The sequence below is a fragment of the Mauremys reevesii genome, linkage group 2 (assembly GCF_016161935.1).
Source record: "Mauremys reevesii isolate NIE-2019 linkage group 2, ASM1616193v1, whole genome shotgun sequence".
In the NCBI taxonomy this organism is placed as follows: domain Eukaryota; kingdom Metazoa; phylum Chordata; order Testudines; family Geoemydidae; genus Mauremys; species Mauremys reevesii.
In genome coordinates, this window is record NC_052624.1 from 59,188,998 (window position 1) to 59,203,621 (window position 14,624).

General features: G+C 42.8%; 1 protein-coding gene and 1 long non-coding RNA gene across 2 annotated transcripts in view; both read left to right on the top strand.

Moving 5' to 3' along the window:
- The first annotated feature begins 1,010 nt into the window (after positions 1 to 1,010).
- On the top strand, positions 1,011 to 8,603 carry LOC120396982. The gene is made up of 3 exons (XR_005593597.1): positions 1,011 to 1,120; positions 6,932 to 7,038; positions 8,524 to 8,603. It is a non-coding gene; the product is annotated as an uncharacterized LOC120396982 (long non-coding RNA).
- A 1,075-nt stretch (positions 8,604 to 9,678) lies between these two features.
- Positions 9,679 to 14,624, top strand: part of LOC120396980 (ATP-dependent translocase ABCB1-like) — a 45,945-nt gene continuing 40,999 nt past the window's right edge. Inside the window, exons 1-5 of the mRNA XM_039522289.1 lie at positions 9,679 to 9,783; positions 10,732 to 10,810; positions 11,005 to 11,196; positions 12,289 to 12,460; positions 13,312 to 13,436. Of these exons, the coding sequence (XP_039378223.1) occupies positions 9,735 to 9,783; positions 10,732 to 10,810; positions 11,005 to 11,196; positions 12,289 to 12,460; positions 13,312 to 13,436 (617 nt within the window). The 5' untranslated portion in view covers positions 9,679 to 9,734. The remainder of the gene's footprint in view (positions 9,784 to 10,731; positions 10,811 to 11,004; positions 11,197 to 12,288; positions 12,461 to 13,311; positions 13,437 to 14,624) is intronic.

The window sequence follows — 14,624 nt, forward strand, 5'->3', positions numbered from 1 at the left end:
CTATTGACTCCATTGGGATTAACACATCTTGGGACAATCATGTATTTGTGCTTCTCACTTTTCCCCCCTGCTAATCTACAGACACAGACTTCTGAGCTATGGACGCCAAGGAGTTTTTAAACTCTTAGGAAGAGTCAGTCCCTGTCCCAATGTGTTCTGTACAATGCCTAGCATAATGGGGACTGAAGTTGAGTCCTGTAATAAGCTTGACAACAAAAAGTAATATAATGATAATGAGAGTGTGGGGCCCTAGAAATAAACAGACTTGTGGTGTAGGGTTTTGAGCAATATTGAAGTCCATCTGTAAAGTAAAAGGTAGTGGGGTGGGATGGGTGAGTGAAGAAAGCAATGGGAAACGTTGCCTTTTCTTTCAAAGGGAATTATATCATTTTACCCTGAACCTTGGCGGGGTGGGATGAGAAAGGGAGTCATCACACAGGGCCCAGGCCTGAACGACCTAATCAGGCAAAACTACCACTGGTTTCCCTGACTTTCCAAAACCCTTGGGCACTCAGATTCCAGCATGATGAGGATGATATCAGCACCCAGATGGATGGGAAAATAATTATGGGATTTTGTTTTTGCACAGTGGAAAGGGGTGGGGAGCCACAGGGTCCTGTAAAGTCCGCATAAGTTTTCCCAGAGTAACTGAGACAATCTGAGCTTCGGGGTGTTTTTCTGAATCAACCCTCTGAACTTCTTAGGAGACATTTAAACTCATTTAAGCAGGAAAGAACCACAATGGGAGGCTTTAGTCCCTTTACCCATTTCTGGTCCCCACTGCAGCACGTCTTCACCAGAAATGGTTTTCTTGCTTTGGGCGGGGGGAACTGTGGGGAAGGAGTCACTGCCAGGAGATGTGGAAAGGGGGCCCCAGAGCGTTACCTTGAAACCTGATCCCCCGGGATGTGGCGGAAGGGAAACAAGGTAGCTGAAAAGTGGGCGGCAGGCAGCAGCCTGCTGTTTATAAGGGGCAGGGGGAAGCGGGCACGGAGGTTTAGGCAGAGCAGCGTCTGGGACACACCACAGCGGGGAGTCTGCCTGGGGCAGGGAGCGGAGGCAGGTGCGGGCGCTCCGCAGTCACAGCCGGGCTGGGAGCAGCGCAGGGAGCAGCGGGCAGGTGAGGCTCAGAACCGCTGGGACGGGGCCAGTCTCCTGCTGAGGAATCTCTCCCAGCCCCGAGCCCGGCTCCCCCCACCTGCCCCCACAGCCACCCCCCGCCCCGGGCAGGAGGCCGCCGGGGCTCGGCCCAGGGCTGAGCGATGGGGACGCTCCAGCCCCCCTGGCGCCAGCGGCGTGTCCGAGCGACCCCCTCGACCAGCCCCTCCCCGCTCCCCTCCCGCGGGGGCTCAGCGGCGCACGCGGGCAGCGGGGCCCCTTCCCCGGCAGCAGCGGGGCCGCGTCTCTGGGGGCTGCTCGCTCCGTGGCCAGTGGCAGCTCGGAGCGACCCGCGCCGAGGGAGCCCTGCCTGCCGCCGGGACTGACAGCAAAGGGCTCGCGGGCACTGCGGGGGGAGGGGGGCTACTGGTGCTTTTGTCCCTCTGAAGCGGGGGGTGCTAGAGGTGACAGTGTTGCTGCCCTGACGTGGGGGGATGCTACGGGTGATAGTGTTGCTGCTCTGATGCTGCGGTATCTCCCAGGGGGTCATACCTCTCTCCTGGAGGCACTGAAGCTGAGAGATCCTGAACTATAGGGTCACTAGTTCTACCTTTTGTTGCACTGAAGCTGAGGGATCTTCTATAGATCCCCTTAAAAAGCAAGATATTACTTCTGTATGCAACTGCCCTGGAGGATCCTTCTGGTTTTTTGTTTGTCTGTCTGTTAGTGGCTCCATGTAAATGTCAAGTGGTCCATTAGGGACCAGGCTGCCTATAGAAAGTCTGTAGGTGCATTGCAGTTGAGGAGATCCTATAAAGTTCTTTGTCTCTGTGCCTCTTTCTGTGCTTACTTTAGAGGTGAAGGGACCTTGCAGTTGTAGAAAACTGTCATTATGGTTCTATTTATGGCTATATTGAAGCTGAAGAAACCCTACAGGGGTCTTTGTCTCTTGCACTCCCCATCCCGCCTTTCATCTCTCTGTGGCAAGAAGTAGGTTGTGATAAAACACAACCTTTGAAAGTGGCTGTGATAAATGAGCACATAAATAAGTGTAATCCTTTTTACAATGGTCATTTGCATCTGTATGGTCGTCCTGATAGTAACCTATATCCCCAGGAGTTTGTATGCATGTCCAAACTAAAAGTGAGACTAATGGCCGTAACAGAAAGTTAAAAGATAAACTGAAATAAATTAATTATAAAATCCAGACAACAGCATACACTAGAAATTGATCTAAAAGGAAGCTGAAGGGTAGAATAAGGATTTTGCACACAATGTTCTTGTTTAGATGTATATGTCAGCTTTAGTTTTGTTTAATTTTTTAATATGCCTCGAGAGCTGTTGGACCGAGATTCAAATGTACTGTTTTGTAAACATACATACATGCCATATAAAGGAACAAAACCCTGGTGATAGAATGTTGGTCATCTGTTTCCAAAGAATTCCACCATTATTTAATTAATCCAATAATACTTGGAAAGGATAAAGCATTGTGAATCTTTGCACAATTACCGTGATCATGATATAAATGGAAGAAATACTTTAGTCAAACATAAGTTATTGGGCTCAATACAAAGGTAACAGGGTGAAATTCTATGGCTTGTGTTATACAGGAGGTCAGACTAGATGATCTAATGGTCTCTTTTGGCATTAAAATCCATGAAAGTGGTTAGCTGAGTGTGACCAAAGAATCCCTTGGTGCCAACTGACATAGAGCACAGGGGATGCACAGGGTTTTACAGTGGTCAGATATATGCATATTAAGTTACTAAATGGTTGCCTGTAAGATTTCTATCAAGAGCCAGTAGCCTACTGGCTAATCATTTTGCAGTTTATGGGTGGATAATGTTTAAGGAGTTATGTGTCTATATTGGAAATTAAGATCTCAAAGCCTTGGAGTTAAGGCAGGTAGCCAAGAGGTCATGTCTTACATAGGTTCCTTTTAAGCAGGAGGTTGAAGACATTTATCTCTCTGTCTGGTCATGTGTGTATTGGCCATTTTTATGTCTCACATGGATGCTTGTTTGCACACTGAGCCTGACACCAGTTGAAAGATTGAAAAATCTACCAGATTTACAGGAAGACATAAACAGCAGCAAGGGGTCCTGTTTATGAGTAAAGACAATGGATTGTGGGGAATATCTGGGAATGCAGATGGACACACTGCATCCTTCATCTAGGAGACAAGCTGACAGCATGTCTTCTCTCATGGAAAAGGGTTCACAGTCTGGCAGGAAAGCACTGGGGAGCAATACTTTATTGGACATGAGAGTATTTAGTTAATTAAGTCTAGTTTCTAGAATGTGTGTTAGGATTTTATTTTATATGTAAGTATTTGTTTCCAATAGTTCTGCTGGCTACCACTTGACTATGTAGTGCCACTCCCACCCCTTAGCAAGGGGGTTCTCTCCAGGGCCGGCCCACAACATTTTGGCACCTGAGGCGGGGACCTCAAATGACATCCCCATGCCCCCTCGCTTGAACCAAAACTTTGAAAGGTCTACGTTCTGCCTTCTTCCTAGTAAACACTGGCATTTTTATCTGTTTGAATAATCAAAGTGGTGCTTTCCATGCCATCTTGGTTGCAAAGATTTGAACTGCTTCCTAAAGGTCCACAGTCTGGGCCAGCTCATGCTCTGTTGAGATGGTTGCAAGGTCGCCCAGCCTCTTCTGTGTCGTTGTGGAGCACAGATGTGTTTTTATTAACTTCAGCTTGGAGAAGCTACGTTCTCCACTGGCAGCTGTTACAGGAAGTGTTGGAAGGATGCGCAGAGCAACAAAAGCATTTGGAAAGACGGTGGTCATCTTATTTGTGCACATATATTCCAGAACAGCCTTTGGAGTTGATCTCGCTGAAATGTATCTTGAAAGGGCTTTCAGTTCATCACCTAAATCACTCACATCAATATCACGCATGTCATCATGTGTCAACACTGTCTCTAGTGCCCTGCATTGCTGGTGTAGGTCTTCTTCAGGTATAGTGAGGAGTTTTGGAATATCATACAACATCCCAAATATACTGCTGTGTTCCTTGAGCTGCATGAAACGTTCTTCGACTGACTATATTGAGCAATCTAGCACCTGGTTAAATAATTCAACTTTGAATTGTTGTTTGGGGTCTCTTATGGGATTATCCCATGCCTTGTAATCAAAATGTATTCTTCTACAGTGACTCTTGTATTCTTGAATGGATGGGAAAATAGCTTCAGTGTGAAGTTCCACTGCCAACTTCTGTGCACTCTTCAGAATGTTTTGAAATCCCTCATCTGACTGGTAAGGCTGTAGGTTTGACTTTGTTTTGTCCAGTTGTTCCATTGCTCCAGATGTATCAAGGTCAACACCTTGAAGTCTCTTGCTTACAACATTTATTTCAAACAGTATGTCATGCCACAACACTAAGCCACACAGAAATTTGAAGTTATGTATGTTTCTGGTGATTCCATTTCCCTCTGCCACTGTTCTCCCACGAACAGTTCCTGTCATAGCATTATCCTTCATAATGGCAACAATGGCATCATCTGTCTTCCCAATTTGGTGTTTGATAGGCCTTATCACCTCCACTCGAGTACAGCATCAAACTCAGCTCTCAGCTCCACAATTTTAAGGAAGTTTCCATTGTTTGGCACATACAGGTGATCTGAAGTGCCACGCAGTGCTAGGTTTTGGGTAGCAAGCATCCTCACAATGGCAATGAGCCTTTTCAGAACATTTTGCCTGTAAAGAGACTCTGATGCAATCTTCTCTTGATGCTGATCATCTATGAAGACCTTTAACTTTAGTCTCATCTCAAACTCTTTCCAGCTATGGAATGCTCTCTGGTGATTTGCTGCCTTTCCCGTCTCATGGCATGCCAGATTTCTAGCCATATTTTTCCAGTCCTTTGTTCCTGTACAACCAAATGTGGCTGGAACATTAGACTGAAAGAGTTTGCAACAGAAACAGTATGGAGCATTCTGGGTTTTTGAGTACATAAGCCATGGCCTCTCCACTTTGTCACCATTGGGGATTTCACGCCAGTAATGTATTGAATGGAAGCTTCTCTTTTCATTGTCTTCGGGGAACATGAAGTTTTTCACTTGTTGTGGCCCATGCAGTACAAGGAAGTCCCTTAGGCTACTGCTCAAGTGGGTCCACAGTCCTGGATCATCTAGACTTAAGGAACTAAACTCAGCAGCAGCTGTTTCTTGCACCTTCACCACACTCTTCTCCGATCTACACTTTTCTTCAGGAATGTGCATGGTTACATCCATTTAAGATGGAGATATGGATGCTGCAGTAACTGCCAGGTCACCTGCACTCTGACTAACTGGAAGATCAGGCATCTCCTCACCACTCACATCCTCACTTGGGCCAGAAGGCTCACCGTGAACATTTGTGTCTGTGTATCTCAGGAGAGCTCCTTCCTGCTTAGATAGAAAAGCTTCCTTTGCTTTCTTTCTTTTTCTGAATGCTGCCCCAGAGAGGTGTTTTCTTCTTTCACTCATGACTGCTGTTCTGTGCCAGCTATAGTGGCTCTCAACACTCAATTGAAGGGGGCAAATAATCAGGCTAGTAGCAGGGCCTGAGTGAGGGAAGATATCAGCATCTTAAGGCCCTAATTTTGCACCATGAAGGCACATTGCATCTGTGCAAGGATTTTCATCTACCTGGATCATCAAGACCTGCACTGCCAATTCCCAGTATAATAAAGTGTGTTTCTAACAGCATCTCCTTACAGGCCTGCAATGTCTCCACATGCACCACCTGAGACATGGGGGACAGACTGAACTGGGGTGGGTGTGGGAAGAGAGACTTTTGTTTAGGAACATTCAGAGAGTGTGTGGTCATGTGATCTGGTGTGCCTCTTGGCAGAGCCTTTAGTAATTACAAAGCATTATTGATCTCTAATTATTTAAATCATTTAATGTTTTCACTGATTGTCTATTTCTCTTTGGTCAAGTCCTTACATAAAGTTTATAGTTACTGTTTTTAATGTGTTTGCTTGTGTGAGTTTGAATTATTTGTGAGTTCAAGTGCTGTAGCCACAACCTTAGTGTGGTTATCCCTTGTCTCATTGGAAGCACCACCAAGTAGCTTGATCCTTTAGCATACCAGGAGGGGGAGGCAGGCACCTACCAGCAGCACCACGAAATGAGCCCAGGGTGACCGAAACTTTGGAACTGTCTAAAAACTGTGAGGTACCCCTCTCCTGTTTGCACTGCATTCTTGTACTAAGCCAGCACTGAAAGGGAGAGTTACATCTATACTTTGTTAAATAAACTTTTGCTCATTTTCGCTGTAAAACATATCTAAGTGTTGTGTTCAGCAAAGAGGTGATCTGAGCTGGAACTGGTAAGCTGGGGTGTACTGTTCCTTTCCAAACAGCAAATCTGTAAATGCTGTGAGTTTGCAGTGGAGCAGGGGCGTCACACTCCAGGGAGATGCTCGGAGAGCTCAGGGGTTGGAATGTGCCTATCGCTAACCTGTAAAGAGACAGCAGGGCCTGTGTAGGCCTAGAGGGGAGTGCTTGTGTTGCCTGTGTCCACTGGAGTTGGGGAGCTGACCCCCATCAGGCACAGACAAGGCTTTCTTGTGCTAAGGGCAGGTGGCCACAGCCCTGGGTATCCCCAGGAAGCAGGCCACACTGATGTCCTCATTTTTAAAAATGAACATAGTTCTTTAGAAAAGTAATTTACCCTGATGTAAAAGTAGTATGTAATGATAAATATTTTTTCTTCCCTAGGAAAAGTTGTCAAAACGAAACAATTAATAAAGAAACATAAACATATCTTAATGTGAACTCTTTGAATGGCTATTGTCTGTGAAAGGTTGTGCTGTTTTCTTGTGTATGCAGATTTTACCCAAAGTGATTTACTTCTGCAAGTCTAAGAACCATACAACAGAATAACACAATGAAGGATGATTTCATAAATTACATAGAAAAGAAACCACCTAATCCTAGTAAGTTTTTCAGTTAGTTGTTTCTTCTTTTGAATGTTAGGCTAGTTGTTGGAAGGATGTACTCCATTGCCATTAAACTAATCCACATTTTGAATCTTGTCTGGGAGCCATGAGGGATTTCTATGGAAAAACAGATCAGCTCTCCCATCCTCCTCCACAAATCATGCCACTTTGGCTATTAAGCTTTCTTCTGTGGTGTCTTTACCCAGCGAGTATGGACTCTTCTTGAGGATCTATGTGGAGGAAACAGCATTCAGAAAATATTCGTAGCTAGCACTGAATACACATATTCTCTTTTAACTTAATCACAGCACTGGCTAGGCATAGCTCTGTGTGGCCTTTCTACCAACTTAAGTGACCCTGGTGTGCCTAGTGAGTCACTCTAGTTTGAAAATAACTACGGCTCCCATCCTGCGAGCATTTATACACATGAGTAGTCCCACTGAGTTACAATGTGGCTGCTCACATGCCTAAAGTTATTTACATGCATCGGCAATGGGGCCTAAGCGTGCAAATGCTCCACTATATGAGCCAAGAGCCAGTTAACTGCATTTGAATTGTTCTATAATCAAAACAAACATAATAATGTCCTGTAAGTATCTACAAACATGTTCTAAAAACTAGTGATGGAAAACACAGTAGTTATAGTTCAGGTTGAGATAGGATAGACAGCTGGTGTGTTGTGACCATCTTTTATCCTGTAGTTCACAGTCACCTCACTATTCTGTTGTGATTCCTCTGCCTGTTTCTTTCATCCACTTGTTACTTCTCATCTTATTCCTTGATTATAAACGCTTTTGGGTGGAGATCTTTTTGCTTGTGTTTCTACAGCCATAGCACAGTAGGGTTGAGGCCTGTAGGTACTACTGAAATACCAACAAATAATAAGATGCCTGTTCCACTCTAAGACCCCAATCCTGCAAAGACAAAGGCCTGGTCTACACCTAAAAGTTAGGTCCACCTAGCTACATTTCTCAGAGGTGTGAAAAATTCATGCCCTTGAGAGACATAGGTAAGCAGGCCTAAGCCCCAATATAGGCACCATTAATTTGACAGAAGAAATCTTCCATCAACCTAGCAGGTGGATTCACTAATCCCTTCCACCATTGTAGTAAGTGTATATGCTACAGAGAGCATAGCTGCAGCTATGCCACTGCAGCGCTTCTAGTGTAGACACACACTTAGGCATTCCCTCAGTTTTTGCAAGACTGAGGTCCAAGTTAGTCTTTAATGACTTCCCTTAAAATTAATTTTTTGGGCTGAAAATGATGTTTGTTCTCAGCTTGGATGTGATCTTTGGGGAGGAAAATATTGAAAGTTACTGACCTGTTTCAAGAGCATGAGAAAAATATGGTTTTCCTGCTTTAAAAAAATCAACGGTTTTGGTGCGCCGATAATTCAGAAAGGGATTTACTGTGCTTCATAGGAAGCTGACTTAAAAGACCTTACTATTTGTGAAAGCAAAACCTACTTTCCCCTCCACAGAATCTGCAAGTAATGGCTATGACAATCCTGCTTTCCAACATGATGAAAAACCTGAGCAAAATAACCAGTTACAGAAGAACAAGAAAAAGTAGGGGTTCCTTGATCTTAATACGCTGTTAAATTTCTTGCCCTGACTTTCAAGAAAGGGTGTGGATTAATTTTGCATTAATCTCTTTAGAAAGAAAAATGAGGAGTCAAAGGAAAAGATGGTTGGCATTTTGAAATTGGTTAGTGCATAGTTTATTGGTTTGATTTATATTTCTCATTGTTCCTTTTCTTTGCCTGTTGTACGTTATGGTGACAGACTAATGTGCAACCACAATACTGCATTTCAAAAGAGAAGAAAAAGGTCTGTGCAAAACTTAGTATTGCCGCACAGCCATTTTTGTGCATTGATCTCAGGCTTCCCTCTTTAAAAATATGGGCTGCTGTGCAAAGTTCCCCCCACAGCTAAATGCCAGTGCTTGACGATGTTTCAGCACTTAGCACCATGACGGAGTGAAATCCACCCATGTTAAGGACTGAAGTGAAGCATGTGCGGTAAGTAGGGCCTTGCCCTGGCTCTCTCAACTGGAGATAATTTTACCATTAGTGCATAATGTCTCATGAATTATCCAGAGAAACAAGTGCCCTGTTTTTCTTAAATGTGATAACTGCTACATACCCGTTTCTGCTGGTAGGCAGCAGCCAAATGTTTGTTACTTACCTGTGCTTGTTTACATTTTAAATGCACTGAGTAAATATGGGATGTAGTAGAATGCACCCAGGGAGGCAGTGAGTTGCACAGGTGATATCATCACTTTGTGAAAAATGTTAGATACATTCTTTTTTCTGCGGATTAGGGGATTCATCCTGCCAACATGTCCTAAGTCCCTCAATAAAAACTAGCCTAAAACTGTGTGTAAGCTTTTTCAAAGTGTATCCCAAGTGTTCTGTTTCCCTTCACAGTATATAATTCATTGCTTCACAAAGTGTTTTGGGATACCCAAATTGCTAATGGTGCTATGTACAAACAAATCCTATTCTATGTGTCTTAGTAAGATATTGTCACAATTATGTGAATTTGTCAACCTTCAAATAATTCCTTTTTCTTTATATTCATGTAGTTTGCGTATGCCGATTGGCTGGATATCATTTTGATGATAATAGGTTTGATTGCAGCTGTTGCAAATGGAACAGGGCTGCCACTTATTATCGTTGTCTTTGGAGAGATGACAAACAGCTTTGTGACGATTGGCCAAGCAGTAAATATGTCTTCAGGTAAATAAAATTTGTTCAACTTCTGAAAATATTTGTTAGGGTCTCTTATTTACTGGATTGTCAGAGGTTCAGGATGGAGTGCGGGTGTGGTGTTAAAAGCCATGAAGAGCATAGTGAATTCTGAGGAGTCCTTCCTTTTTACCCTGCTGTATAGTACAGTAGCAAACTAGACACTTGATAAATTACAGAGCAGTACATTTGGTAACTGTAAAATGATTTACTACTTTCTATATCTTGTAGTTAATCCATGAAATTCACTGCCTGACGAGGTCACCAAATCAAGTTCTGTGATTGGATTTTTAAAACAACAAAATAGGACCATTAATTCTATTTTTCCTCTATATGAGCTAAGCTTATGAGAAGGGCAATCATAACTTACCCTAAAATATATGTGCTGACACCTGGAAGGGGTCTGCTATTTCTCCCAGGGCTGAACGGTTTTGCACATTTGGTTAGGTGCATTATTAGTGAAATTTACCCTTTTTGCAGATAGCCAGCAAAGGCTGAGCTACCACTTGGACCCACTTGGGCCCAGTTTTGAGGCTTGGGTGGAACCTAAGTGGTGCATAAAAGTCGGACTTATGGTGTCTGTGTGGATGAATTTTGCCTTGTGTGAGGTAGAAGGGGGAGTTATCAACTTCTGAAACATCAGATATTGGCCACTGTTGGAATCAGAAGGTCAGATGAGATGAAGCTATGATCTGGCCGGTGCCCTTTGACGTAGTGAGCTAAATCCATCACTCTACAGTAACCCTCTGAGCTGACTCAGAAGTTTGCCCTGCTTGATCCTCCCCTGGAAGGATGATGGACACCATGAAAGTTATAAATCTACAGCCCTGTTGCAGGGAGTGTAGTGTCATGCAAAACACCCATAAGATTATGGCCTAAAACCTCCATGATTTGTTTTATGCCTGTTCTAATAAAACTGAATATTTTTCTTTGTTACAGTTAATCTTTCAGCTGTGATGAATAGTAGCTCTACTTGTCCAGCAATGCCAGGTTTGGATATAGAAGCTGAAATGACCAGGTAAGAACCTCTGCAATTATTTTCATAAGAATAGCACAGTGTAGTTTGTATATTTTTTTGTCCATTAGACTGTAAGCCAAATTTGGCCCTCAATTACATCCCATTGGCTTCAGCAGGGTTGAACGTGACCTGATGTGTCTAACTTATCTTGCAAGATGCAATTGACCTTATGGACTTTTACTATTTTACCACAGGTTTGCCTACTACTATGCGGGTATTGGCTTTGCTGTAGTGATACTGAGCACCATCCAAGTCTGGACATTTCTGACCTCAGCTGCAAGACAGACAGCAAGAATCCGACAAAAGTTTTTTTTCGCCATACTTCACCAGGAGATGGCTTGGTTTGATACCAGCCAGATTGGAATGTTGAACACCCGACTGACGGAGTGAGACAGCTCTATTTATCTATGCACCAGAAACATGAGCCAAAAAGAAGTCTGATGTTTACCTTTATAGAAATAGCTACAGGGAATTTCCTGGAATTTCCAGGAAACCTTTTTAACTAAGACCCAAAGTATTTCTGCTATCTGAGGGAGGAATTTGTTATAATTTTTCACTTCATTTTCGGAGTTTCAGTAACATTTCCACTGCGAGGGCTTATCCTTTGAAATGCAATATCTTACTCCTCTGAGATTGGCTTTGTAGTGTCTATGAGCTATTTTGCAAACTACTGTAGATAAACAGCTCCAGCTAGTTTACAAACACTGAAAACCCTGACATTGTATGAAATGAAACTGCACTCATAGTTATGGGCACTATGTTGTTATTTTGAACTTGATCCAAAACTAATAAAAATCATTAGGAATCTTTGGATCAGGTCCCTTGTGCAGGGATTCAGAGGAAGGTATGATCAGGGTATGCAGAGTTTCTCCAGATTTAGTTTTTGCAGGGAGGGATATGCCCAGTTTTTGGAAGATGTGAATCCTGGAGGGAATGGGAGAGGCTTGAATTTCACCAATCCTAGCTCCCACATATGTAAATAGCAAGAAAAAATTAGTGTGACACACAATGATTTTCCAAATAATAATTTACTAACACTGTGCTTGTCACTCTATATAATGCAAAATGGAGATATTCCTTGTCTCAAAGATGTTAAAATCTAATAACAAAATTGAAGAAGATCGGATACATAGGGGAACTTGGAGGAAAAAGTAATGAAAGGTTTTGGGGGCGAATTTCTGTTTTTGTATGGATTATTCCTTTTGGCTATTGCATGAATGAATTGGGTCACGTGTGAATGAGCAGGGGTAGCAATGGCAGAAGTCTATCTAGAGGTTACATCACAGACAATGAGTTGTGATCTGCTAGTTCCTAGCCCCACAAAGAGCCATTGCTGCTGTTCAGTATCCATGTCCAAAATTCCTACTACCCAATGATTTGAACAGTTAAACTTCTGACAAGCTTCTCTCCAGCAAAAGAGAAAAATGTGTGAGGAGGAGGCATTCATCAAAGTTAACAAATCTCTTTTTAATTAACAGTGACATTAACACCATCCACGAAGGCATCGGAGACAAGATCTGTATATTTGTACAATTCTTTACCACGTTTCTGACAGGGATTGTTATAGGATTCGTCTACGGGTGGAAACTGACCTTAGTGATTTTGTCAGTTAGCCCTCTCCTTGCTGCAGCAGCAGCAGTTGGATCAATCGTAAGTGCTGGGGGAAAACAAATAAGAATTCTACCTCTAAAAACAGATTGAGAGGGAGTGAACCCCAAAGCAACATGACCCTAAAGTTTGGAGAGCATGGAGAGCAGCCCTTCTCCTACTCCACTGGCTCCTGCCCCAAAATTTGCAAGGCTCTGTCTACACTGATCATCGGCAGGCAGCCATTGGCATGCCATGGAGGACTGGACTGCTTCCAGTCACCACCATTCACCACATGGGAAGAGGATGATCAGCATTCATCAACTGTGGCCACATTAGTAGATATTGCTTGTAATGCACAGAAAAATTTACAAAGTGTTTCCATTTATGGGTTGTATTTTGTTTTCTCTCCTCTTTTCCCCCACCCAACCACTGGTGGAGGAGAATCATAGACTTTAAGGTCAGAAGGAACCAATATGATCATCTAGTCTGACCTCCTGCACAATGCAGGCTATAGAATCTCACCCACCCACTCCTGTATCAAACCTATGTCTGAGCCATTGAAGTCCTCAAATCATGTGACCTATAATTTAAGTTAGCTAAGTTATTTACATCGCCTCCATTGCTATAGTTTCTGAGTGCCTCGCAAGCTTCATTGTGTTTAGCCTCACAACACCATGCAAGATAGGGGATTCCCATTTTATACAAGGAGAAGTAAAACACGGAGAGAAGTTACTTACCTGAAGTTGCCCAGGAAAACTGTGTTGGAGTGGGGACTTGAACCCAGGTCTCCTAAATTCTAGGCTCTTTCGCTAAGTGCTTGATCACCGTTTGTATCAGTACATAATTTACACCACTTAAATAAATTTCCATAAAATACTTTCCCCTTCCCCCCCACCCTCCCAATTTTCCAGTTCCTGGCATTATTCACTACAAAAGAGCTGACTGCTTATGCTAGAGCAGGAGCTGTGGCAGAAGAAATTTTGACTTCTATCAGAACAGTTGTTGCTTTCAATGGACAGACGAAGGCATTAGCAAAGTGAGTTTTTTTAACTAATTATTGATTGTACATAATATTTGGGAAAGTGATGTGGTTATTTAAAAAAAATCCAAGATGATCTGTCAGTTTATCCCCCAGACAGCTGAGAAGTTCAGATGAAGATAAATATAATCATATGGAAGGAGATGTTTTCTGTCACTCATGAACATTTGCAATCACTCAGTTAACCTACATTATGGAGGGGCATTGTAAGGCCCAATTTCCTTCTGACGCTAACCTGAAGTTGAATTTGGAAGCTGAAGCTATAGAAAATGCAATCTTCTTTAAGGCTCCAGTCCAACAAAGCATTTCTGCAAATACTTTAAGCACATGCGCACTCCCACTGAAATAATTGATTGAAGTGTTTACAGTTAAGCTCATGTTTTACTGGATCATGACATCAGGTAAGATTGCCTATCACTTTCCTATGTCATCAATTTGAAGGGGGCTACCCACATGCTTAAAGTTAAATGCGTGCTTACTGCTTTGCAAATAATCCTCTTCTTGCTCTAATCCAGGGGTAGGCAACCTATGGCACGCGTGCCAAAGGCGGCACACAAGCTGATTTTCAGTGGTACTCACACTGCCTGGGTCCTGGCCACCGGTCTGGGGGGCCCTTCATTTTAATTTAATTTTAAATGAAGCTTCTTAAACATTTTAAAAACCTTATTTACTTTACATACAACAATAGTTTAGTTATATATTATAGACTTATAGAAAGAGACCTTCTAAAAATATTAAAATATATTACCGGCACGCAAAACTTTAAATTAGAGTGAATAAATGAAGACTCGGCACACCACTTCTGAAAGGTTGCCGACCCCTGCTCTAATCTGAACAGCACCAATGATATCTGAACAGTTTATGTGGAAGAAATTAATTGCACATCATTTTAGGATCCCTTCACTACTGCGTAAACACTGCCATTCATTTTGGGCCTTCCCACTTTTGGTCAGGGCATTTTTGTGCATAATGTATGTGTTGAGAGGTTCCTACAAAGCTTCTGAGCATGTCATTGAACAATAAAATGATATGCATGTCCTCCTGAAATGTTATGAGAACATTGCTGGGCTGAGCGGTGCTTTCTGCAATGCCCTTGAGACGCTAAAGGGGATTAGATAGCTAATGAGTGAACAGAAGCTGTTATTGATTGATGGAAAACCATAAATTTGTAAAGGAATCACAAGC